The following is a 27,938-nucleotide window of genomic DNA, read 5'->3' on the forward strand; positions in this document are numbered from 1 at the left end:
ACAGAGATCGTATGCTCTTTTTATTGGCATACAGTCACTACCCATAGAAGTGCATTTGTGTCAAAAAAATAATTTTCATATTTACAGGAAGTGACAGAATTCCAGTTGTTGGCAGAGTATATAAAGCTTTTCATACACAATCTTTTTTATTATTAGACAGAGAATATAAAATCTGAACTGAAAATCAAATTCAATGCATCCTGGAAACTGTATTCCTCAACAGCTTTTCTTAAGCTTATTTCTAGTTTCTTTCTGTCTGTCACAAGACATCCTTCTAGGACATCTGAACTGTTATGCTACTTACTTTCCAAAAATTCCTCACTCTTACCCAGAGCCAAGAGTGTAGTGAGATTGGATCAATACATCATTATTTATATTCCTACCAATGCAAGTAAAAGTTGTGTGTTGTAAATTATGCCTTATTTTGCTAATAAATATGACTGCTTATTCTATGTGAAAGATAGAATTGAGGAGGGTGTTATAATTTATAACTGATTATTTATCTGTGTTTTGACAAACATGCATGTATTCACTAACAATTAGCTTGCTTATTAAACACACAGTTAAAATGTATTTCTTTGCCCTGAAGCAGTTTATTTCTGCATCTTATTTATGAAAAAAATTACAGTGGAAAAAAGCTGCATAGCTGAATTTTATTTAGTCAAATGGATTCATCTCTTCATGAAGACATGCTTTCCAAGTTGCCTGTACTAGTACCATTTATTCTTAGAAGATAGAGCCAATCAAAGACAACTTATTTCAATGTTAAGCCTTTTACCTTTTTCACAACTGGTGAAAATACCAGACCTTTTAGGCACGGATCTCTCCCTGAATTTACGTTCTTCTGTAACAGTCACTGGCCTAGAGTTGGGTATTGTTGGTTTGTTTTTTAACTTCACACCCTTGTTTCTAATAGCAATAGTCAATTTCCTCAAGTAGGTAATCAATGACCTCTTTCACTTTATGGTAATATTAAAATCAAAAATTTAATGGCATTGCTAATACATCAATGTATCAGCTTTACATGAGTCATAATTCATGTGTCACTAAGAACCAGCTTTAATATTCACTAAGCTTGTAATGCAAGTGCCAAAATGTAAACTTAACTTATTGTCAGTTTTCCAATGTGTACTGAGTGATGTTTATAAACATGCTCCATAAAAACACCTAAAATTCTGAGATGTGTATAATATCCCTGAACATCCAAAGATCTCTCTGAAAACTGGGTGAGGAATATAGTTCCAGAGCTTAACACTGCCACATGAGATCAGTTAATCGCACATATTCCTAATGGGGTTCAGTCTGTTTAAGTATAGCTTGTATTACAGTGACCCATATTTTACACACACAGCATATAGTACCAGCTAGACCAAAAAAAAAAAAAAAAAAAAAAAAAAAAGGGCTATTAAAAATCTATTACACATATGTAAAGAAAAATAAGATGTCTTTTCTCTGTTCTTCCACACCCCCAATAAAGAAATCTTATCATGTCCATGGATTACAAGTGTTTCACGTTAAATCTTTTTCAAGTACTTTAAAAATCTGTTATACCAAAAAAGCTGCCTTTTTCTTTTTTTTTTAAGTACTTTCTACCATTCACCACAAAATTCAGGTGCAAGAATTTTAAACAAAAAAAGGAACTAAAGAGCTTTATTGACATCACAGTACATTCAATAGTAATTTTAAGAACATTACAGCTGAAAGAGAATGGCCTGTTTTATAGTCTTAATAAGCACTACCGTTCTTGAAAAAATGTAATACAAAGAAATCCTATTATTCTGAGCAGCATTTGGAAAAAATACACCTATTTACAAATAAAAAAAAGGATTCTGGTTTCACCTACATAGCCACAATGTGCCTCTATAATGAGACAAGCCTTTTATAACTCATGGAATTTTTAAACATCATAGCACTGGTGCCATAAATTCCTCAGCGTTTACGACGAAGAGGAGTTGTTGATCTGAAAAATAAAGGAAAAGGAGGAAAAAGTTAATTGGAAAAAATAAAAGACCCCCAAACCCACACACACTTTAGGCTTAGTAATTAATAGTTTTAAAAGATTTTCCAAAGTTACTTTTGCCTAAGACAAAAAGTTTAATAAATACCATACTTTATTAAAAATGTTCATATGCCGTACACATGAAGACGAATATAAAAAAACTTTTTAAAAGTCAGACAAAATACTTAAAAAGTATACTACCTTGATCGTGACTTAGACTTGTGTTTGCGGCTTGCCTTCTTACCAGACCTTTGAGATTTCTCCATGGAGCATGACCGAATATGCTTCGATTTCTTAGCCTTCTTTTCTTTACTGCTTCCTGGTGATTCAGAACTACTCCTTGCACTAGATTCAGAGCCTGATCGCTTTTTGCTATCTTTGGTAGTAATTTTTTTGCTTTCTTGTCTGGAATCCTGTCTTATTATTTTCACACATATCGAATCACTGCGAGAGAAAGTTCTTTCGCTGTCTCTTTTCCTCTTTAATCTACTGTCATCATGATTGCCAGCCTTACTTTCTTTTTCCTCTTTTTTGGGCTTATCTTTTCTTTTTTCCTGATCTCTCTCCCTTTCTCTGTTCTTTTTTTTGTCTTTATCTACACCTCCACCCTGCTCCTTCTTCCTTTCTTGATCTTTACCCTCACTTTTATGTTTGTGCCTATTTCCAGTAGGGCTTCTACGCTGGTCTTCGGCTTTACGTCTGTCCCTGCTCCTGCTGCGGCTTGCACGGTTGGCTCGCCGGTCTCTTGAGCGGCTGCCGCTTCTACGTCTATCCCAGCTTCTCTCTCTTGAAGGACTCCGATTTCTCCGCCTCTCCCCCCTTTCAGCACTGTGATTTCTACTAGATCTTCTCCTTTCCCTTATTTTCTCCCTGCTCCTACTCCTCTCTCTCCTGTTTCTGTGGGAGTAACTCCTGCTTCTACTGCGCCTAACTTTATGTGACGGTGTCCTACTGCGACTGTGTCTCTTCTTCCTTTTGGGAGAGGAAGAACGTGAAGTGCTGCGACTACTACCTGAGCTAGTGCTATACGATGAACTGGATACTGTGCTGCTACTGCTGCTGCTCCTGCTATTGCTGCTGCTGCTACCACTGCTAGAGCTTCTTGACCCACTCCTTCCTGTCCTCTCTTTACCCTCTTTCTTGAGTTCTACATCAGGTGCAATTGCATTTGGAGATCTCTTCTTTTCATGAACCATATCTGCTTCAATTTCTTTTGCCTCCTGTGATGCTAAGTTACTATTCTGTTCTTTGTTGATAAATTCATTCATCTCTTTTGAAACTTTTTCATTTTGTAGCTTCTCTTCTGAAAAAATAAGTACACAGAAAACAAAATGTGTTGAGAGCAGTATGTCAGTAATTTCCACACCATTACATTGACAAAACCAAGTTTCCAAGCACGTCTCATAATACTTATAATTAAAACACTGCCACTATGCCAACTACTTAGCAAACCACTCTCTTATAAATTCTAGAAAAAGTTGTTCTCTTGGTTTAGAAGAAGTAGAGCCCAGTCATTTTAATGGTTTAAGATGGAGTTCTCAAACAAATATCCTGGAACACCAGAACTCCCAAACTGATCTACACAAAAGACTTTTTAACCTTTTGCAACCTTTCTGCACACCTGATTCTCCCTTTCTGCTTCCTACAAGACTCCTCATCAGTACAGCAGGAAGTACTGATGCTTCCTGCCTTTCTTTGAGACCCATTCATCTGGGTTTGAGGATTACTGTCTGGTCTGAAGAAGCTGTATTTCTCGCATAGTGAGACCCTCAGAGCGTTCCTCAGCGGTTTCCAAAATAAAAATGATTTTTATGCAATCTAGGATTCTTTGCATCACTGCCAACTTTATCTCTCCATTTTAAACTGAATCCAGAAAAAAATAACTGACATATATTTTTTGCCTAAAACTGGCCTTTTGATGTGGGCCATCATTTCCTGAATTAATTTAGGGAATAAAACTGCATCCAGAAACCCAGAGTGGTCCAAATGGCAGCTAATCAGATTTAACCTAGAAAACAATTCCAACTGGTCCCCAAGTTATTAGGCAATACAGGCCGAAGCCAGTATCCATTAGAAGATACTGTATTGTCCATTAGAAATCTTCTGCCTTTCCAAAACACTGCTACAAATGAGACTCTGCTCTAGTATTCTTCAGTATTTTGGATGTATAGAATCAGCCGCTTTACAGCCTAGTTTTGTATTTCTGCAAATAGTCCCATGGAGATGTCTCCACACTGACATCTGCCTTCCTGCACTAGGAAGACAGAGGTCACAGGCCACCACTCAGACACTCTCCATATGGCTATGCTTTTATGCATACATCTTCAAACACTCAAAGAGAGGCAGGACTATTAAGAAAACAAAAAGTTTAGCTAGTCCAGCCTTTCATTAAGGGCTCCATATGTCTTATTTTCAGGCTTTTAAATAAAAAGTTAAAGGAGGAAGCCATCAATTTGAAGTTCTATCATAATAGCACTTTTTTCTCCAGCCTGTGAACTTGGTTCATGACTTCTTAATATTGCATCTATCTTTAGACAGCTCTTCAGCACTGGGAGGTGACTGTGCTACCATTTTGGCCTACATTACTTGTACTAAAGGACAGACTTTACCTTGTACAGAGAAGTAAATCACAGGGTTCTGTGTTTTTTAATTTTAATTTAAAAAACATTATTAATAAATTTAGTTTCATAATTTTTTTGCTTAAAATGTGTTTCTTTGCCATCAATTTACATACACTAAGTAGTAAACTCCATATACAGTGGCACAGTAAGAAGACATTGTATGGTTTACCTTCTAGCTGTTTTTCTAGTAGTAGTTGCTGTTCTCTCTCTTTTCTCCAAAATGCTTCCTGTTTTTGCCTTATTCTGTGTCGTAATTCCTCATCATCAGTATCAGATGATTCAGAGCCTCTGTCACTCCTCTCATCTTCACTGTCTCCTGATCCATAACCACCCAGTCCACCTGCGTGCATAAAGTCCAGTCTATCACGAGGAAAGATTAAGCTTTGTTTTTAATACTTCTGTGAGGCAAAGAGGAGAGTAACATTGCCCTTCCTTCACTTCCTCGTCTCTGAAGAAGTCACTTTATTCTGGTAAGTGCCAGTGCTGTTTGCCAGTGTGTTCAAGGCCCCCGTATCTGCATTGATGGTCACTGTCTGCTTCTACTCCTTCTGGAACAGCTTGTTTATTTTCAGCAAGCAACCACTGTGACCATGGTACTTTTTTCTATTGTATGGAAAAGCAAAAAAACTCCCTGTGGAGACTGTAACAGTGCCTGTCTCTGTATCAGCAACGGGACAGAAAACGCCTGGGATCTCTCCCAGAAGACATCTCTGAAATGACTTCAGCTGCCTCCGTAGTCCAAGGCTACAGAAATTCTGAATGCCATATCAATTTTTTTCCATATGATTTAGAAAACACTGCACTTTGACAGGTATGGAGATGGAATAGAAACAGACTTTCTTCTCCCCCAGAGATATTTAAGTACTGGACTGATAAGGATAAAGTCAGTTTAAACATCTGACATGGATTTCTTTCAGTATGAGGTCCTTAGGATCTTTACTGAGTTAGTTTTGAAACATGAATACTTGTGATGATAACATTCAATCTAATTCACTAATATTCCATGTAATGAATACATAATTGATCACTGACACTGCTGTAGAACATTTTAGATGATAAAAGTCATGTTGAGAGAAATCTCTTGCAGTTGTGTCTCAAGCTGGAATTTCAATCTCTCTTTCCTGTGTTGTTTCTGGCAGTATATGATATGGGAGCCTTTGTGTTTATGTAGCTTCTCAATAAAATAATAATTACAAAGATTATAATATTTTTATTTATAGACTTTCACATTACTCTTCTATCAACTTTCCCTTCTGGTTCATATGGATCAAAACAGAAGAAAAGTATGAAATAGTATTCCTTTCTTTGAAGGCTGCAGTGTGCTTCTGAAACTATAATACTTTGACAAGAAAGTTTGTCTAAAATTTTTTACGAATTTTCAAAATTAAGGCAAGATTCATTAAATCACACTGCCTAGTCCTTTACTCCAGCAACTATCCCACTTATATATGAGTAGGACCACCTGTGGAACAAACAAAGGTGCTGATAATGATAAAGTTATCAGAAAGTGACCCGTACTCCCAGGCAATTAAAATCTAGTTTCAAAATGCAATTTCTAGAAATGCAAGGCAAAAGTGAAACTCCCCCTTTAAGCCCTCTCAAAAATAAGGAACATACTTACCGAGTCCAGTGAGGGAAGCCAGTGCACTGGACTGTGCCAGCTGTTTTGCAGGAGCTTTGTATCACATCAACAACAGGAACAACATGTTAACACAAATAGCCACGATTTCATAGTCATGAGTCTATGGTATTGTTAAATCTACTACTATTGCTGTTCTTTGGAGGGAGAGAAGAAACATTAAAAACGCATCATCCATTTAAAACCACTTCTAGATTTTCTGACCATGAAGATTTAGAATTTAACTGCAAATTAACAGTGAACAGAAAAAAACCCAAATATATACTCATAAATCACTTTCCAAGTTACAGCATCTGCACATAATTTTCAACTTCAGTAGTTACATACTTAGATAAACTCTGTTATGTTAAAATAATCTGTTCTGTAAGTATAATACATGTTAATAGCGAAAGCAAATTAATTACTAATGGAGGACTCAAAGTTCATCTCTTTTCACTTCTGAACAGCTTTGAGATAAAGATGATAGTAGTAAGGAACAGCTACAAATCAAGAGCCATTGACACACAGGTACCATTTTAACTGAAATGAATTGTATGAAAAAAAATGGAATAACTCAAGTAACTCACAATACACTGCACAGGACAACAGTACATGATTACTGGATTTGAACTCTACCAAGCTGGATGCATTATACTGGAATTGTTCTTGAGGGAGAACTATGGAGGTTAAATGTTCTAAAGACATGCAAATACAGAATTTTCGCAGAAGAAACTAAAAAGAAAAAAACCCTCCCAAACCCGGCATACCTTTAGTTGCTTTACGGTGAACATCTTTGGCCACATAATAGATTTCTTCATTTGTGACATCTAAGAGAATCTCTGTCAGCAGCATTTTTGTCAGCATCATCTGAAGAAAATTGCATATACAATTAAAGGCCAAAACATCTTGAATAAATGCTGCATTCAAATTATATCCATACAGCTTCACTTCTTTTGATGACTATGAAAGTTGTCTCCTGCACATTTTATTTAATAACTTCTATCAAAAGACATGACTAAAAACCCAAAAAAAGATTGAAGCTGTTTAAATGTGACCTGATTTCACAACTCTGAAGTTTCTATTTTGACTGTGAACTCTGTCTGCATGTATTGCACACAGCTATACAAGGCACTGATCTTAATGCCTAAAATGATTATAACATTGCATATGTAAATCAGTAATGTATTTAGACTGATTCCGATTATTCTTTCAAAAAAATCAAGAGCACTTATCTGACTGGTATGCTGCCTGTAAAGATCATCAGAGGTTACTTATGCAGCATTTTATTATTACATATTTTCTACAAAAATTGAAAAGAAAATGAGGCGGTAGCTAGTTCTCCAAGTTGTTCATGTTGGGCCACATGCTCTACAAAAATATATTCATCAAACTTAGTAGAATTCAGGGCCTTAATTAACAAGAATTCACAAGTATGAAGGTTGTGCAGACACAGTAAAACTGTCGGTGATCTAGGATTTAGGGTTGTAGCACTTCCTTGCAAGAACACATTTCTTCACAGCCTCAGGCATAGAAAAAGTTATTTACTTTGATATGCCTGAAAAGTATGAGCAAATAAACAGAAATACTTAGTGAGAACTACATTATTAATACCATTTGATATTCCTTTTCTTCTTCTGTCATTTCTGGTTCACTTTGCTCCTCTTGAGGAGCTGGGGATGGACTCCTGCTGATTTTCCCAACACTTACAGCTTCTGTGTTTTCAGCATCTTCATCTTCCTCATCACTGTCCTACAAGAACAGCATCATACACTCAGGAAAAAATTAAATATCAAGCTCCTTAGTTTCTATTTTTAATTGTCAGCTTCATTTACTTTGTACTGAAATCTGTACTACAAGTTATCATAAAACCATTTATTTTCTTCCTTCCTAAAAAATATGCAGGTACACATACCCACACAAGCTAAGAAAATACTTAGTTATCAGTTTCCTTCCACACATGTACTTTGGACTACAAAAAAAGATAACTGCTAAAATGAAGGCAATGCAAGGTTTCCTAAATTAGCTCAGTTTAGCAAATACAGGTATCTGAATATTTTCAGCTACTGATTTGGAATTCTGACTTTCAAAGGCTCTGTATGTTCCAAAAGAGACCAAAAAAAAAAAAAGTCCAATTTCATCCTTGTTTCTTTGCTATTACGGATCAAATTATATACTTCTAACTCTTAGCCATTAAAAACTTCAAAACATCAAGTAATTACCAACAGAGCAGCAGCATAACCTTACTTTAAACAACAAAACCAATGAGGTAACCAGGAACAGAGAGTCTTTGAAGAGACTAAAAAGTTGATACCTTGCATGAAATACAAACCTGAGCAAAAAACAAGCCCTTATACTTACAAATTTACTTCTCTGAGGTAACCGTGGGCCATCCCCTTCTTCAGCCTCCTCACTTTCCTTTTTCTCTTTTTTAGACATCTGTGAACGTTGCTGCTCCATTCTCTCTTTTTCCAATTTTTTCTGTTTTTCTCTTTCCATTTTTTCCAGGCCCTCACGAATCCAGGCAGGCAGAGTTCTACGCTTCACAGCATCTACATAAGCAAGGTTTACAGTTTTGCAAGATGAAAAAACCTTTCCCCCACAAAAAGGAATAAAAATATCCCCCAAAACAAAGAAGTAAACCCCCTATCCCCATCAAAACAAGTCCCACGTCTGATTGTGGGGAAAACACGTATAATTGCTTTTTCTTTCCCTGCTCTTTTACTTTGTATTTAAAAGAAAAAGGTCTTTAAATTTTGCAATTCTTTATAAAATACAGCTTTTAGATTTTTTTCATTAAGGAGTGGTTAACATGTACCAATCTGGGGAGGCTCCTGCTTCACAGGCATCGCAATAGGTGAACGCTGTCGATCTCTGAATGAGGGTCTTTCCCTTCGATTCTGAGTAGGTGCAGGAGGTGCTGGAGGACCTGGTGGCCCTGGTGGTCCTGGCTGCCAATAAGGTGGATGAAATCCACCTTGAGGTGGACCAAAAGCAGCCCCATGCTGAAAGAGTAATGCAGTTTATTTTTCTTCACATGGTAACACTAAATGCAGCACGTGAGCAAGTCGGTCTACAAAAATCCATGCAAGTAGGAATCCATGATTTCTATGCTACTGAGATATCTCTTTTATTGTGGTCCCCAAAAAACAAGTTTATTTTAAATATTTGATGACTAAACTTAGACTTAAGCAGGGATACTTAACAAACCTGAAAGGGCTTCAACCAGTCTCCTTTCCCATTGTGCTAAACATTAAGCTCTATAATCACCATCTATCTCCATCAGTTATGTGCCAGCTTAGCATCAGAGCATGCAGTTAAATTAAGAGTGTACAAAACTAAGATTTAAAAGTCTAGCTATGTTTGCAGTCTTTTAACTACAGCATGAGAACAAAAATTTAAAGTTTGGCTTTTATAACATAAGAATTTTGCACTGTGCACTTTCCAGTAATCCTTCACAGATCATATTAATATGGCTGATTAAAATATTAAATGCAAAATATGCAATTTTAGTACACATCCTGGGTTCTGGGCAATCTGTATACAACCCAAAAGTCACAAGTCTTGAGGCATATATGAGGAGTTTTTTATTTTAATATTTACTGCCCAGAAATGCCAAATGAAACTATTTAAGAAGAGAGTGTTCAGGAAAAAGGGTACAGTATCAAATATTTCACTGAGTATTTAAGTGACTAGCCCTAAGGCACTCTCCACTACAATTTCAGGTTAAGCATCTCTCTCTCATTCAATGCAAAACAAGTTTTCTGTAGTATTTAGAGAAGCTAATTTTAAGAGTTTGTCCCATGACAATAAACAACAATTATAACATATAACAAACTCATGTATTGGAAAATTATTAGTTCCCTATTTAACAATACTGTTGAACAAGATAATTTTAAGAGGAAAAATAATCTAGAAGACAAAAAGCAGCCTAGAAGATAACAAAAAAAATTTCTGCCCATCTTCCCATCTATTTGTTTATGAACAGGAGGTAGGTTTTTAAACAGCTAGTTTGTCATTTATATCAGCAGTTCTGAAAGAAAAATACTGAAAATAGAGGGAAGATACAAAACTTCTCATGTTTAAAGGTCTGACCAATGCACCCTGCGATTGTTTGCAACAAAAGCACCTATATGTTTATTATACTATACAACTTATAAGCCAGAATGAAGAAAAAAGTGGATATGGATTTTTTTTTTTTTTTTTTAGAAATACCATTGTTTATTCAAAGAATCACAGTAGATAGATAAGATAGATATGGAAAAGATCAATGGATCATCCAGTCTATCTCCCTGCAAATACAGGACTGTTTCCTGTGGTACATTATCTAGCGTATTTAAGCAAATCTTTCTTTTTTTTTTTTCCTTCTCCTCTTTGTTTTTTTAAACACAAAGCTACATAATGTTAATTTATATACTGGAACACAGTGATTCATTTTAATATTGCAGACAACAGCCATTTCTCATTAATACTGTAGAAAAATAAAACCCTTTGGCCTCTGAACAGAACTGAGAACTTTAAAGTATCTTCTGTCAAGTGTTTGGTTAAAATGTATCTTAGCAGATAACAGATTCTGTAGATGTTTGTAGAACTGAAGAATGAAAGTCGCCGCTAGATGATATTAGAGGAACACATCCATGGAAGGGACTCTGCGCGCCTACAGTATTAAAGCAACAAATATGTTTCACCTGATAGTCAAACTGGTTCACTGGCCCCATTGCAAAGTTATCGGGAGGTCCCCCAAAGTTGTGATTGTTCTGGTTAAACATATGCCTGTTGTCAGGAGTAAATTCCCCACTGTCCTGACTGTTGCTGTCTTCCGATGGAGGAACAATTTCCATTTGACCTGGGGGGGTTGGAGTCATCCACTGCTGATCTGGAGGTGGGTGAGGGGGTTGGTGAGGCATTCCCCATTCTGTTTAGGATTTAGAATACAATTTGATACCAAGTTAGTATAAATTATATGACTCACCAATCACTCAGTGTTCTTGTATTTATCACAAGGTTCCTCAAAGCATCACAGATGATAAAGCAAGCAAGAATCATCAATCTGCAGACTGTATAATACAGTCTCAATAATTTCTTCAGCTAAGCAAAGGAAATACATATGGCTATAGCTGAACTGAAACATGCAGTAGGGGGATACAATTGGACAGGCACAGACATCCTGTAAATTTGTTTTTATAAATTTCTAATAATAGTGAGTTCACCACAAGACTTACAAATTGCTTAAACTGTTAAAAAACTGTTCCTACTTCTCTATATCAATTTTGAAAGCAAGGAGCTATTTTACTATTTTACATAATAGACTTGAAATACCTACTATGGAAAGAAAATGGTGCTGTAAGCAGCACAACCACTGAAACCTGTGCTCCAAAGACTTGAGTCCTGATAATGGATGATTTCTTGGATTGCCCAATATCTAGCACAGGTTCCAGAATAAGCTATAGTTATAAGCCCTCAAACATACGTTACAATTGGCTAACAGAGTGAAAAGGGTCTAAGGAATGAATTAATAGCTCGTGTGGCCATAATTTTTGACTGACTCCTTAAGAAGACAAAAATTATGTACACTATACAGATACTCATAGACCGTGACAGAGCTGCCTTATAACTCTCACCAGTAACAGAACTAGTATCTAGCCTCTCAGGTTAATTCCTACCCTGCATCCAGTCCTTTAGTACATTTTTCTAATTTTTACAGTCCTTCCCATCTGAATCATAATTGGATCTATTACTGTAGCAACTAAAAAGCGTTATTATAGCTTTTCTATTTCTGTGAAAATTTCTACTTACTGTACAGAAATACAGCTAGAATACACCCTGCCACATAGAAAAGTTAAAAATTCTTACATGTGCCTACAATAACTTGTAGCCCAGTGCAGGTAGGTGAAACCTGATGGCTACCTCCCTTTTATTATGCACATATAAGAGCTACCAATAACACATTAAGTCTACTTATATTAAATGTTGCATTTGAATAAATTTGGATAGTGACAGTGAAAACTGGGAGTGTTATTCTTTCAACCATTAATAGAATCAAGTAAGAAGTGCAGTTTTCCCCAAAACAACTTAGGACATAGGCTTACTATGTTGCTCATACACTTCAAATTGCATTATAGTATAGTGTCATAACCCAGCTTTCAGAAAACAATTTCAGAAAAATTCTTAGCAGAAAATAACCCATTTCTATCCCATTCTTATTACCAGTGGTATCTTGTGAAGTTTTAAAAAGAAAATTAATTTTTGGGAAAAAATAAAGTTTGGAGGAAGTAAAAAATACAGAAAACAATAGATACTAACAGAAGCGTCCAATCAACTTTAACTGACAATGACTGAAAAATGCTGACAATCAGACACCTAAGTTAAAAAGGGTAAATCCTAAGTATATGAAACACAATAAAACCATATTTTTCACACAGAATTTCACTGATCTTCCTTTTTAAAGATCTTATGACATCTAAAGCCAGCATCAGTTATACTGTGAACCCATTCTACATGTCAAGATCATGCCAGAAGCAGGTATTACACTACAGGAGAGGCAATAGTAACTCTCTAGGAGCTGTGATTAATAAGCCAACTGGTAGTTTTGCATTTTGAAGCCTGAGGGACAGGGCATGTTCACATCAAAAAAAGTCTGACAAGAATAAAATGAAGAAACATGAAAAAAGGGAATGAACAGGAAGGGAAACAAACCTGGCTGCCACATTCTGTTGAAATTGGGATCCCCCTGAAAGTTATTATGGTTGTTTGGACCAGACTCTATTCCTGACATATCCTGTCCGTTTGGCATCATTCCTTGTTGTTCCACTACATTCTGTTGCCCTGAGGCTTCTCGCTGAGCAATCCATGCTTGAGCTAATGCAGCCCAGTCAATCTGGCCTAAAATAAACAGAGGAAGTTAAAAAGGTTAGAACTCACACATCTGAAGTTTAACACTGTTTCTCAATTACATGTCTTATTGCTCAAGATAAATGGGCAACATTTACCTTCAGCAAGCACTGTGAGCACCATTTAAACTTATTCACAGTGTACAGTAAAAGAAACAAAGCAAATGTCAGTGTACAGACTTGCTGAAGTACAGTTTCTCTGCATATGTTCAAAATGTCACAAGGCAGATTATTTAACATTCACATTAGCATTGAATGGGTGGTAGTAATGCACTTTTTTCATATGTGAGCTAATTTTGACATCAGAAATTAATATACATATCCTTATATTATAAATTAATGGAGATTTGAGAGTAAAAAAGATACATTGTTGGAAAATTATTCTTCAATGTACCCTCTTCATATAATCCTTGCAGATATTATGTTTCAGTTATCTCTCCCGTATTTTTTTTTTCATTACTGCCATTCCTATCAGTAAATAAATAAACTGCACTCTCAGATAAGAACACTAGTATGTCTTCTGCCTATTATCAAATTAGGAAAACCCTTCAGTGAATTTAACAGAAATTAATGTGACAGCAAAACCTGTGTGCCTGATCCCATTGCCTTCGTATTAAATACACACCTGCACATTCATCCATTTCTCTATTTCTTTTGATATTTTGAATTGTAGCCACCTCATTCTCAATTTAAGGTATATTATGTTCTACTCTTTAAAGAACTTGGTGGTTTTGGTGGGGGAAAAAAATTCAAACGAGAGATCATTATTATCACTGCTGTAACCTAAATCAAGAACTGTATTGGTCTTCCAGTGAGTTTTTCCTCTGTATATATAATCTGCATTAATACTGCTGCCACACAGGTATTGAATAAAAAGCAGATTCTCTTAAACAAAGGATTTAGCTTGGCTAAAGAATGGATTCATATCTAGTAGTAGCGGTCTAAATGTTGATCTGTATGACTGGTAAAATGCTGGTAAATTTTGTAGGATAACTCAGGTTTCTTGCTTGTATTTGCGTATTATATATTAACTATGTGAAAACATTTGGAAACTTGGTATGTTTTCTAGGTTTTCTAGTTCAGAAAAGCATCATAAATGTTTTATCTTGAGAGCAGCTACAAAGGCAACTATGAGTCATACTCTGTTACGAAGATTCAAAAATTTAAATGACAACACATTGAAAGAATTAATCCACAAAGCTTTCTATATACTTACTTGGATCTTGCTGGTGCTGAAATGACTGCATCCACTGCTGTTGGTTCAAAGGCCATTGCTGCCAAGGTTGTCCACCTTGATCCCACATCTTTTAAGTCTTTATATAGTCTATATTTCAACTAAAAATAATAGTTGTATGTTTAAATAGATGCCCATGAAATATCACATAACTGAAACTTACATAACTGCAGCTATAGTTAAGCCTTGCAAAGCAAGCTGAAGCAATGCTGGCTTAATATTTTAAGCTGGAGGAAATGGTTCATCCTTTGGAGTAATATCTGAAATATTACTGTAAGATTTCAGGAGTCTAGTATGCCTTCTCTGTATTTTCACAAAGAAATTAACTACCAAATGATGTTCAAGGAGAGATATGACAAGTTTGTACGACAAGATCTCAACTGGCAATAAATGCAATTTCAAGCAAGTCAAAATATAAAAGGCATGATTGGTATCTTTGCCTGCTTCTTAGGAAAAAGATGTGTATTTCTCCAAACAAGTGTCATGCAAGGCTGTTAAGCAAGACAAAAGTCACCAAATGGTAAAACACATTGTTAATGATTGCACAGGAGAACTGCACAGGTACAAGACAGTGCCCGCATGCATGTTATGCATTGTACAGAGTCATTTTAACTTCTAAATATATACCTTCAAATCTGAGAAGGAAAAATAAATATGACCACACAATTACCACACTGTCCGTTAAAATCATAAGAAACAATTTTTGCTGTGCCATATATACCCTCACTGAGCAGGCAGCAGCAGCCCTAGCTCCAGATGGCAGCAGCAGAGCTCCAAGCCTGCTTGCAATGAAGCTCCAAGGCCAGCTCAGTGTGAATTTGATGAGGCACAGCAGTCCAGGCAGGTGTGCCCGCAATGGCACACCAGTTCCTTCCAGTCATTTGTATCTCCAGCACACACCTAACCTGCTACACATGGAATACCTGAGAGCAGCCACCTGCATTGCTCCAAACAGCTTCTGCTCCAAATGGCTTCTCTAAAGACAAAGACTAGGCACAGTGTGACCCTCTTTGCCCTACCCAACTGTTAAAGAACTTCTCAACAGGCTCTCCGCTCAATGAATATATCCTCATGGAATTTAACATACAATCCTTGAGTTTACACTGTTAAAACATCAAGCATGTAGGTTGTTTCAAACACTCCAACTTAAAAGAAAGAAAAATTCATTCCCTGAGGTCACAGGAGCAGCATACAGGACCCACTTGCAGCTCACAGCCAAGTGCAACACAGAATAGATGAATAGAGCCTCTCTGCTTCAGAGCAAACCAGTTCAAAGCAGCCAGTGCCACTTGGGTGGCCAGCCAGGGGCAGCCCCAGTGGCTCTGAGGGAGCAGGACACACACACCCCACAGACAGAGCCCACTCTCGGCACACGGACAAAGCCACTGGAGTGGAACCTGCTCGCAAAGGCATCTTGTGCTCACCCTCTCACACAAGGGACTGCGTGACTGCACAGGCAGAGAGCATCACTCTGCAAAAGTGCACCACACAAAGAGCTGCACTCAACATCAGGGGCACTGGGCCATGCAGAGATGAACACAAACTTGTATTTTGCATACTTCTGTTGAATGAAATCCCTTATCTGAAAAACTGTAGATCACCTTTGTTTTGAGACTACTTACTGTCGACACTGTACAAAAATTACACCTGTGGCTCTGAAACATTCAGCTGCATTTGGGGGGGGGGGGGGGGGGGGGGCTTTAAACAAGACCAGATCAACTTTGGCAACAGGGGGAGTATTGGGCAAAACCTATCTAATACTATTATTTTCATTATTTTTTCTTGCCAAACTAATTGTGGAGGCTTTTTCTCATTTCATGAATACTTTTATGCCATTCAAACCTTTAATAAGTGAAGACACCGCCCTTTCTCTTGTCTCTTTCTTTTCACATTTTTATTTGTATCTAGGAAATTAACTTTTTTATACCAGCTGAGTGTATGGGTGGCTACTAATGCACTTAATGCAACATTTTAGCTGACCCCTTAAACTAGCTCTATTCACAGACGCATATTTCATACACTAGATATGAGGAAATAACTGCAAATACTATTTTCACCCTAAAGAAAAAGGTAAGTAAATATTTATTCCTTCCCTCCGTTCATCTTTCCTTCCGGAATAAAGATTCTGTCAAATGTCAAAATAAATTTGTTTACATATTAAAATTTTTAAGAATTGGGGTTTCAGACTACCACTGTGTTGGAACCCAGGACACCCCTCTGGGTGCCCTGGATGGCCCGAGCCACTGGCAGGGGCGTCTGAGACCCTGGCATGCAGCCAAAGACACATGGGGTTTTGATCTTAGCCCATGGAGCAAATTACCAACTCTGTATGAAGAATTACAAGTCACAAAAGTTTAGATAGCACAATAGTAGTGATCACAGGGTGAAGGGAAAAATTTTGGGACTTTGTACATGGGGGTCTGAGGCTCCAAGATGGAGGAGTCAGGGCGTGCCCTGTCCTTCTTCCTTCTTCTTCTTGGCCTCCATGATTTGGGTGATGTTGGCATTTTCAGATTGGTTTAGAATAGAAGCTGACTGTCTAACATAGGTGATAGCTATTGGAGAGAATTGTAAACACAGTACACGTAGTTTTTAGTATAAAAGATAACACCAGCCTCGTGGGCGGGCAGCGTGCCTTTGGCTGACCTGCTGAACAGATCAGACGGCAGGCCAGACAGAAAATGTTTTAGATAACAATTAATAAACAACCTTGAGAACAACAGCCGAAGATTTCTGACTCCTTCTTCGACAGCTGGGTTGGAAAGAGGACTTTCTAACACATCTGGGGGTTGCCCTGATAGCGGAGACTCCCAAACCACTGCAGTGCACAGCCTCATGGTACTGCTCCCTTTGTTTCCAGCTGTTAAATCCCACTGGCAATAATCAACATGGATTTCACTAATTCTGGTAGCATTTTTTCACCTCAATATATAGTATGTTGCAACAAGTTTGTGGAATTACACTAAAACTCAGCAAAAGATTGGTTTTTTTCACTAACAAGACCACTTTGCATATAACTGAATGCAAAAAAAATTACACAGTTAAATACCAATTTCTGTTATCAAAGTGTAACAATATTAAGATCACTTCTACAAATGCAACTAAATTGGAACCTCCTACACACAGCTTTTACATGGTAGGATTAGATGAGATTTATTTTTACTGGACTTGTTCTATCTCTGTCCTAAAATCTTCAGCATTACAGATTTTTTTAAACATGTTCCAGCTAACACAATTATATATATATTTCTCAATTGAAACACACACTTAGAATTCTGGCCATTTTTTTTTCTTTACTCTCAGGCCTTGATCCTCACTATGAACAAACTAAAGCACTTGTTTAGATCATTAATAAGGTCTAAGACAACAAATGCCTCCACATCTCAGTAAAACCTGCCCTCAAGACAATAACTGCCTTATTATATTACAGGGTATTCAAATAAATCTTGTGGGAAAGATTCATTACCTTGCAGCCCTGTACCAAGTGGCATCTGAAGTGGTGACCAAGGGATAAAGCAGACAGGCAGTGACCTCAGACAGCAGCAGCATTCATTCACCTCCTGGCTGCCCCATCAGCAAGTTGTTATGCCCTAGGGCACCGAGGCCAAGTCCACACTCCTACAGGAAGGGGTGCTGAAGAACCCCACTGCCTCCCCACTAGAGAACAGCACTGACCCAGGCCACCTCGCACCCTCTGGGTGCTTCCAAGCACGTCACAGGTGTTGCATGGACCTGGGACCCCACAAGCAGCTAACAGGTGTCCAGTCTAGTTTGGAAGGTCACACAGGCTTTCCCTCAGTGCCAGCTGGCTGCAGGGCCAGAATAAAAAGCACAGTTGGGTTTTAGTTGTTAGTATTGAGAGCTGCTTATCTGCAACATAATACGGCCCAGTCTTCAACTTGCCTTAGAGAGATTATTTCATCTTATTACTTCTATTCTGGGGAGAGAAATCAGGTGGGGAAGTGCAAAGCAGTAGGCCAAGGCATGGAGCTGGGTTCCATTTTGAAGCACAACATTATGACAAGACAGCAACAACAGTGTAAAATCCTGAAGAACTTCAACATTTGATTAATTAAATTTATGCCACTCCAAACAAACTAATTTAAAATCACTGCCATTTGAAACAGCTAATTTTAGTTTGTGAACTGTAATTGAAAGTTTTTAATTCTGTATTGCATTTGTACTTCTATAGTTTTCCTGAAGAAATGTTGATTTTCATAGGTTGGTAGCTATAAAATATGCTGGCTTTCAAGTATTCAAGTAATAAATCTTTCAAGATTTATTACCAAATTCAGTAAAAACATTTGTTACTAATCAGAAATATGTACTACATGAACACTTAAGAAATGACATCACTTTTTTTTATGCAACTGTACATGCAGAAACCCTTTTCCAAATAGGATGTGAAAACTGTCCAAAATGATTTTTTATTTATTTCAACACATCTTCCTTGTTGAGCAATGTTTGCTTTACAGAAACACAAATTGGATATGGAAGGAATAAAATTCGCACCTTAAAATGTTTATAGAAGTAATCTTAACATATACAGGCTAAAAGAGAAGGTCATGTATTCAAAATTTTTAATATCGAAGACAAACTGTGTGGCTCAGAGCCACTGAACAGAAGAGGTTAGTTGTAGCACCTCTCTCTTTATGGTCACCTGGAACAGCAGGACACCATCCATCATTTTCTGGGAAACAGACTCCCCTACTTTTTAGTTCTCCACTTTTTTTCCTGAATTTTCTCCAAGTTTTCACCAACTGGTACAAGGTAAACATGAAAAAGGTACTTGATATATTTTTTTTATCTACCACAGGGAGGCTACAGGCATTTAAAAATGCTTCATAGTCTTCAAATATTATTTTGCTAAGCATTGCAGTGTCTAATAATTCCATCTGCTTTTAAGTTTCAGAGGCAAACCCCAACCTGGTTTTAGCTCTTCATTTGCAGCTGTCATGTTCTAAAAGGTAACTAAAACAAGCACTTGTGCTATTTGATGTTACTCTTTTTTACATAAAGGCAATGTAACTTTGTATTCTGCTTGTGAAACTTTACTGAGTACAAAAGGACTTTTCAACAGAATCTCAGGATTGTCCTGTCAGACATCACTGACAATTTCCTTCCTAGTGATATTTTAAAGGTGTCAAAAACAAAAACAGATCAAGTCAAGTCATACAGTAATGAACAAACTAGATGTGAGTTACCAAAACAACACTTTTGAACCTGAGTCCATAAACAGAAAAGGGCACAAACTACTTCACAAAGAACTCACAAAACACAGTGGAGAAAATGTAGCCTGTTTGCAGTAATTTTAAAATTACTGCAAGGGATTCATCTCCTGTAGCAAGGCAGGGGAGGAGGAAACAAACCCAAAATCAACAAACAATGCCTCTCACCCACTAAACTGTAACTTAAAGGCTTGAAACAACTGGACTGAACTACTTGTTCTAATGTTTATGACAAGAAACAACCTGAGACACAAGTAGTAATTAATAATAGAAAAAAGAGACTCAAAATCATCTCCTACTAACTAAAATCTGCACTGACAAAATTAACTTAGGATGCTGCCACACAAATAATAAACAAGTTTTTATTTCTTACCAGTTCCCAAATCAGTATCACCTGAAAGAAAGGTTTCACCTAATACAATGGACAGCTCTATTTCCCACCGGTGACCTAAGGCCAAATATACAGCAAAGCATCCAAATGACAGTGAAACAAACTTTATTTTATACTGAAGTTGGAGGGGAGGGAGATGAATTAACTAAATTAACTAAGTTCAAATTAACTCAGTTCAAAGGTTAGCAAGACACTTAGCAACAGAGGGGTACTTCAACTGAGCAGTCATTAAGACATACTGGTTCTGACAACACCAGTATATGCAACAGGTTCGAAGAATGGATCCATTTTTTAGGCGCCTACTTACAAAGGAAAATGCAGATACTATCCCTCCTTTACAATGATGGGTTAAGGTTCTTTTACTTAGCTGTTCTACCCTCCAATTCAACTGGACATAGACTTTTTTTCTTTCCTTCTCTCTCTCTAGCATACACACACAAATAAACAAAAGAACATTTATTGGTGCTTCAAGAGCTGTTCCCTGATGTCAGATCACAGAACACGAACCTGAATCTATTAAAAATCTGTTTACCAATGAAGAAACAGAAGCCAATTCAGGATTCTTTTTGTTTTATACAGAAGCACAATCACATGAGCAAAGCACTCCATCAATTCACATTTCATTTCAGTTATACGTATTTAACAGATTATGGAAAGTTCATGTGATACGTGAAAATCCTGCTGGAGTTCTTAAAAGCAAACATGTTCTGAAATATGTTCTTTCACATCTGGGATTTTTTTCTTTTTAAATTTCTATTCAGAAGCTGGACTAGAATCTGCTGAAGTTGTATTAAAGCGAATTACTTGCATGAAAATGTGCTGCCCTTAACAGGGCTGCTGGCGAGGGCTCCTCTGCTGATGAACAAAGCTGAGACAGCAATACAGACAGGACTTACCTCGATCACCATCAACCTCTGAGAGCCAACAGCACTCAGAAACATTTAAATGTGGTGTCAAACTCTCTACCACTGTATTTAAACTAACTTTTCTTTGTGTAAAGACAAAAAACATATTTCTAAAGGCACCTTTCCACTCCCATCCTTGATTGTAACATGCATCTCAACTACAAATTACACCTCAATGTTAACCTGTTCTTTTAGGGAAAAAAGGCATCTCCTTCAACCTATTTGTTAGCACAATAAGGTATTTTCCAACATAGTTGTATGATGTGTCCAGACACACCACACACTGAAAGGCACACATTTAGAAGGTACTTACCAGTAAATAAGAGTCTTGAGTGATAATTCATAAGCTCACCTTTAACTCTGGGAGACTCCCCCAAGCACTTCCTACAAAACACAGCTATCCTGAAGCAAATTACGTATTTCCACACCAACAGGAAGCAGAGCACAGTTTCCTGAAAATTTGCCAATGGTACAGTGCTTAGTAAAGGTCCTTCATGTCAAAGATGAGGCCACCTTTTAGGCAAGGCCACCAACAGAACTTGAACAGTAACGAGCTCACTCAGGTTCCTTGGACAACCCTACCCAGGCAGTTTCATGATGCAAACTCCTAAAATCCACTACCAGTTCAACAGCACTTGTGCAGAGCTAACTGTGCTCTGACCTCAACACCAGAAAAGAGGAGACTTATGGAGCAAGGCTCAGTCTTGGAAATGTCAAAAGACAAAGCCTGCTTGTCACCCTGGAGATATTATCCTCCTTAAATGCCTTATGGAACTGGCTGCAGCAGAACTGAAAAATATCAAGAAACTTCCCCTGGAAAGATAAGCAAGATCTGTCCCTAAACAAAATTTAATACAGCTAATGGATAAACTGAATTGCTCCAATTCATGCAGCTAGTCCAAGACAAGAAGCACAGAGACCTAGGAAGTTAGCTCAGCTTCAGAAAAGCATCAGGAAGATAACTAACCATACCAAGCTGTCCTCATGAGTGCATCTTGTACACTTTCTTGCTCCTTCTAAGTAACTCCCATCATTCTGGCAATCTGCTTCTTCCTAATATCAATGTTACACACCCTCCTAACCATGCAGAACACCTTACACCTTAACAGCTTCTGCAGCAGATACAGAGGTTCTGAATGGCTTGCCAGGAAATCCAAGAAATTGAAATATCTTACAAATGAGGAAAAAAGTTATTTTTGGAATATGAAACCAAGTATTTGTTAGAAGCTAGGCTATCTCAACTCCAGGAAATCAGGAGACAGCCTAGGAGTCAAGCTGTCACTAGAAGGAGAGTGGCACACACCTTCTGCTGTATCACGAACTGAAGAGATCAAGGTTAGAATTCCTACACCAGACATCAGTATCATTGGACCTGATCTTCAGGGCACACCCTGGTGGTGGTGGTTTATTCAACCCTGTGGACAGGCAAACTAAGGATTCTGGAACCTACAGAGCCCACAGCCAGAATTCAAGAGCCTTCTGATGCTGAGGGGAGGCTGTTGCATCACTTTTCTGATCATGCTACTCATCATTCCTGAAGAGCAGGTCGATATATGACACAAGATGGCCTGACAAGTTTTACTTGCAAATTGAACTCTTTAACACACAGCTGCAGGAGTTTTTCTGGTGACTAAAGATTTGTCTTGCAGGCATTCCAAACAGGCATGGCATTTAGCAAAGAAATATCCATCATCTAATTAAACAAGGAAGCTGAAAGAGCAGGCTATCATGCTTACTTGAAGAATCCCTACACAGCTAGTCTTTGTACCTCAGGGTTTAAAGACAACACACTCTTTTGCACTCCATGGTATCTTGGCAAAAAACAAAACCAACAAAAAAAAAAAAAAAAAAAAAAAAAAAAAAAAAAAAAACACCAAAAAAACCAAAACAAAACCAACCAAAAAAGCTAGAAAGATGTTCCAATGTTCCACATCCTCTAAGTGACCTGACAGTTGACTTTTTGACTATATTTAGGTCTACATAGTTGAAGGGAAAGACCCCAAGATGTAGGAATCCTGGTTTGTAACAAACTGCAATTACTGCTTTTGAAACACGCAAAGGCACATTAGTCTCCATTAGTCTCTGATGCTCTTTGTAGAACCTGGGCTACAGAAGTCATGCACAATACATCTTGAGAAGGATCTCAAAAGCATCACATACTCTGTGGGCAGAGTTTCTTTATCTCATACAGATTTAGGCTCTGAAGGTGAACCTAAAGGAAAATGGAGATGTTTCAGGAGCAGAGCTCCTTGAAATAATAGCCTGATTTCTTGATCTTTCATGTGGGTGCCTTATTCTAATGTAAGGCTTTTACCTTTCATTCAAGGTAGCTGGTATTGACTCTCTGAAGTTTTAGCACAGTGACTGAAAGCTCATTATGAGTTTCCATGATGAATTCTGTGGAATTGTTCAGTTGCAAGCAGGATAAACCTAATCCTACATTCAGCACACCAGGACCAAAGCAGTTAGCAGAAAGACAGGAATAAGCCAAATACCTCCAAGAGTTGAAGCTGCAGAGCTGTTTCCCCCATCCCTTTTCTCCCACTACGCTATTGCTTCAACACAGCTACGGTAGCAAAGACATCGCCAAAGAGGTTGGAAGGACTAGTGGATAAATACTCCGGGGATACAACACCAACAGTTCACATAGCTCTCCCAAAGAATTAGAAAGAGCAGCTCATCCATGGTATTATCAATATCCAACCAAGCTGGAATCCAAAGTCAATAATGGACACACACGGTACAAACTCCAAAGATGCCTATGTCAAAGTACTCCCAGCTGGAAGGAAATGTAAACTGAGTGCTTCTTCCATGACTGTGACACTGGAATAAAAGATATTTTTCTGTAAGAATTTGTACATTAGAGGTGCAACTGAAAAGAAATGCAAATGAAAAATAGCCTTGCATACCCAAAGGAGCCCTCCTACCAAGAAGAAAAATTTAATGCAGAAAGGGTGTCACAAGAATTATCATTAGGTTGTGGTCTTAGCATAGGAGACTCAGGTAAGTCATAACACTTCTGCAGTTAAAAAGGTGTGGGAGTCTGGAAAAGTGCTGTATCCTATGCACCCACATAGGAACGAACTCTGCAAGTTACTAGAGAGTGGCTGCAGACACATTCACTCAGAGTCAGAACAAATGCATACAATCACTCAGACAAAAACATACCAGCTTCAATTTTACTTGGGAGAATTAATATTTACTACTATATTATACTCAGCTGTTGATTAGAAAATCAAATATTTATGGCGTGCTTTAATAAATCAGAAAGAGTTACAGTAACTGTCTTGCCTACTACTCTGGTTCACTCATTACACTTTCACTGGGTCAAAGACTTCTATCCATCACCTAGGGCACCACCCTAAGTTGTTCCCAGTATTTCATGCCCAGATACTATGCATCTTTTCTCCTCTTGAAAGCCAGAAGCTATACTTTTGTGCCTACTGGGATCTGTTAGCATGATGACAAGTCAAAAAACATGTAAAATCCTCCAGCACATTTATATTTGTGTATCACTAAAATTTGTTCCACTGCATTTTTTAACATCAGAACTGTTCTCTCTCAGACTGAAGAACAGAGGCTTTTCAAATGTGTAACCAAGATCCAAAATACAGAACCAGAAAAAGAACTGATGAAAACAGTTTCCTCAGTATCCCTGAAGTTTTCCAGAACCTGGTTCACACATCAGTACGTCTGACTAATATTTACAATGCTAACGAGATGAAGCAGCATGAACAAAGGTCAAATTAAAAAAAAAAAAAAAAAACCTAAAAGGGAAAAAAAAATACTGTGGATCTTCTTCAGGGAGTCACTCCAGCAGTACAGGTTCCAAGGTCTGTCAATTCAAACTTACATCCACATATTCACTGAGCTGAACACAACTCTTTTTTAAAAGAGCAAAAGGACCAGATATTGGCATCCAGGTACCATTTACTTATTTTTTGTATTTCTAAGACATAAAGAGAAACACAGGATTTAATTATCATACAGCACCAAAACAAGATCACTGCTAGAACATTTACTACCACAGAAACATTATCATAACTTAGGCAGTTTAAGTCAAACCTGTGCTGGGTTGGGGAGGGGGGGGAAGAAGTCCAATCTGATTTTTTTATTTCCTGTATCATTCCACTGAAAGTCCTGATGCAGGATTTTCAATTAGCCCTGTAACACAGCACTATTTTTTTTCTGAAGTGAATGGTCCATCTGCAACTTCCTCTGCAATGAACGTGCTCTGCACAAAAATTAATAGTGGCAATAACTAAATACAATAACTAAATAAACAACTACTCCTCACTAGTCATGAGCAGATATTAACCTCAATGATAACTACAGTTATCATTAATAAGGGATCAGCTAGTGATGAAAGCAAGAACACTTTAATAACACCTACCCAAAATATTATCTGTCACCAAAAGCAGACTTAAAATCACCACATACCTCAGTCATGAAAATAAGTGAGACTAGACACTCCTGTTCCCATTGAATCTTTACATAATCCTGCACTTCACTAAGAATCAAACACAGTTATAACTCCACTCTACCACTACAGCTTGTAAGGTGAGTTAACCACTAAAAAACTGTGGAACTGTACTAAATTTGTGGACTCTTAAGCCCTACAACACCTCTGAGCCCAAAGTATAGAAAGAATTCTTATCAGAGCAGAAATTTGTATGTCATATGGGACAAAGGAAGTCTTGTAATGGCATGACAGCAGAGATGACACAAGGTTTGCTGCTGCACCAAACAAATGAAAAACCAGGAGCTTGTCTGTCAGCAATCCTAACAGCTTGTGCCCGGACAAAGCCGAGACTTTCAGTTCCCCTCTGTTCTACAGTCAGGGGAGCTACAGCATCTGTCACCCCCATAAGAGCAATCTTTAGTGCAGCTGCACTCCAAAAAGAGATTTCTTACTCCTACCAACAGTACAGGTGTTGGCTGGACTGCACTGGTATTTGTACCCCTGTCTTTGGAAAATGATGTTAGAATAGTGTCTGCTGGTAGACACGCTTGATGCTTTGAAGACACCATTCCCCCTGTCTGAAAGGTGGCTGACTCTGCTTCAATACAAAGCCTTTAGGGCAACCCTTGTTTCCTGTATCCCACACCTTCCAATAAACTGTTTGCTTGAAAACATTTACAGGTGTTAACTATACGAGAAGAAATGAACAACAACCAAGGTGGCTGAATACTCTCCATTATCACATGTTACAGAAATTTAGGAAATTTCGGCTGGGATAGTACAGCATAAAATTATCCAATGGTTTGGGTTGGAAGGGACCTTTGAAGACCATGTAGTTCAACATCTTGCACAAAATGATGCTGCTGAAAGTTCCATCCAACATGATCTTGGACATTTCCAATCGTGCAACTTCCCTGGGAAACCTGTTCCACAGCTTCTCCATCCTTATCATAAAAAAATTCTTCCTTATGTTCAGTCTAAGACTATACTTCAGTTTAATACTGTTGTCCCTCACCCAGAGCCCCGGTAACAAGCCTTTTACCATCTTTTTCATATCCGAAAGTACCTTTCATACCCTTTAGGTCCTGAAAGGCCGCAATAAGGTCTCCCTGGAGCCTTCTCTATTCCAGGCTGAACGATCCTAGCTCTCTTTGCCTGTCTTCACAGAAGAGCGGTTCCAGCCCTTGGACCACTTTTGTGTCTCCATCCTTAACCGTAAAGCCTAGCACATTCCATTAAAATTCACTTCAACAACTTTGTGGGACTGTCTAATGAGGTACAGAGAAACTGCAGGGATAAGTGCTGAAAGCAAAAAAGGCTTTCAAACTCACGATCTGTTTGAGAATCCATTTAAAAACACCCTGCGTTAGCCAAGCTACTGGTTCAGGTATCTTACAAATGCCGCTGGGTGAATTTCAGTTCTCTGGAGCCCTCCAGTGGAACGAACCCATAGCAGCGGCCACGAAAACCATGAAACAGCACAAATGCCCCACAAATACATTTCATCCGCAGGAGCCAGGCTGCTGACACAGCCAACTACCAAATCCCAGCGCACATGTTGCTTCCCTAACTGGGTTACCGGCTAAACCAAGCAGACACTGCGCCCCGCGGAACCACGGGCGCTGCCTCCCCGGCAGCCGGCGGCTCCGGGCACGGCCGGGCCGGCTGCGCGCTCCCAGCATCCCGGGATCGCCGGCCCCGCCAGGTCGCGCGCTCGGCACCGGCCTCTCGCGGCCCCGCCGGGGCAGCGGCGCGGGGCGGCCCCGGGACATGCGCACTGCCGGGCCCGGGCCCGTCCCCACCGGGGACCCCCGCCGGGGGGGGGCGGCGCGGGACGGGGGCGTCCCGGGGGTCCCCGCAGGCCCCCCCGCGCCCTCGCCGCGCATGCGCGGAGCGCCGCCCTCCCCCCCGGACGGGCAGCGGGGGAGGGCGAGCGGCTCTCGGCTCGTCCCTTCTCGTCCTGGCCGCCGGTTCCGCCGTCGGCGCCGCCGGTTCCTCACGCCCGGCGAGCAGCTGCCGCCGCCGCCACCGGGGCGCGCGGCGCCCTCCCGGTTCGACTCGGAGCGAAGGGGAAGACCGGGTCAGCGACAGCCGCCGGCCCCCCGGGAGCGCTGGCGAGCGCGGCCCGCCCCGCTACTTACGCGCTCCCCCGCCTCCTGCCGCCGCCGGTGCCGCCGCTCCGCGGCCGCGCTGCCCCCGCTATCACTCCTCGTCTTCACGGACAAGACAATATGGCGCCCGCTGGCGCTCACCCGGAAGTGAAAGTCGTCACGGTGCTGACCCTCGCCCGGCATACACGGGCGCCTGCCTCCGCCATCTTTGCTGAGGGCGGCCGGGCGGCGCTTCCCGTTCCCCTCGCCCCGGCCGCCATCTTTACTGCGGGCAGCCCCGCCGGTCCTGCTGCGGGCGCTCCCCTGGGCGGCCGCGGCGGGAGAGGGAGGCGGGACGCGCTCCTGCCCGGGAGCTGGGAGAATCAAGCGGGATTCACTTCCCGCCTGCGGCAGTGTGAGGAGGCCCGTGGGAGGCTCATTAGCTCCGCGGCTCCACGGGTAACTTTTAGTCGGAGTGTGATCCGTGTTTCCAGTACGGGGTC

At 39.4% G+C, this 27,938-nt stretch overlaps 1 protein-coding gene across 2 annotated transcripts; it reads right to left on the bottom strand.

Annotated features, from left to right (window-relative positions):
• Window positions 1–27,632, bottom strand: PNISR (PNN interacting serine and arginine rich protein). 2 transcript variants are annotated; one of them, XM_038132629.1, is made up of 13 exons: window positions 27,487–27,592; window positions 21,236–21,335; window positions 14,342–14,460; window positions 12,932–13,117; window positions 10,924–11,150; window positions 9,054–9,240; window positions 8,597–8,787; window positions 7,850–7,987; window positions 7,006–7,105; window positions 6,242–6,295; window positions 4,790–4,960; window positions 2,201–3,302; window positions 1–1,960 (listed from the first exon to the last, which is right to left on the bottom strand). In XM_038132629.1, the coding sequence occupies exons 3-13, from the start codon at window positions 14,427–14,429 to the stop codon at window positions 1,930–1,932; spliced, it is 2,475 nt and encodes an 824-aa protein (XP_037988557.1). In that variant the 5' UTR covers window positions 14,430–14,460; window positions 21,236–21,335; window positions 27,487–27,592; the 3' UTR covers window positions 1–1,929. The 2 variants fall into 2 exon arrangements, with proteins under 2 accessions (XP_037988557.1, XP_037988556.1); XM_038132628.1 differs by lacking the exon at window positions 21,236–21,335 and having other exon boundaries at window positions 27,487–27,632.
• Between the last annotated feature and the right edge of the window lie 306 nt (window positions 27,633–27,938).

Source organism: Motacilla alba, chromosome 3 (genome assembly GCF_015832195.1).
Source record: "Motacilla alba alba isolate MOTALB_02 chromosome 3, Motacilla_alba_V1.0_pri, whole genome shotgun sequence".
Lineage (NCBI taxonomy): Eukaryota > Metazoa > Chordata > Aves > Passeriformes > Motacillidae > Motacilla > Motacilla alba.

What these genes read in the sequence shown, in the direction of transcription:
- PNISR (XM_038132628.1), bottom strand. Translation starts at nt 14,429, where the DNA reads ATGTGGGATCAAGGTGGACAACCTTGGCAGCAATGGCCTTTGAACCAA. An exon ending in TACCTCAGAGAAGTAAATTT is followed by an intron (nt 7,988 to 8,596) that starts GTAAGTATAAGG and finishes CTGTTCTTGTAG; the next exon opens with GACAGTGATGAGGAAGATGA. An exon ending in GGCTTCCCTCACTGGACTCG is followed by an intron (nt 4,961 to 6,241) that starts GTAAGTATGTTC and finishes TTATGCACGCAG; the next exon opens with GTGGACTGGGTGGTTATGGA.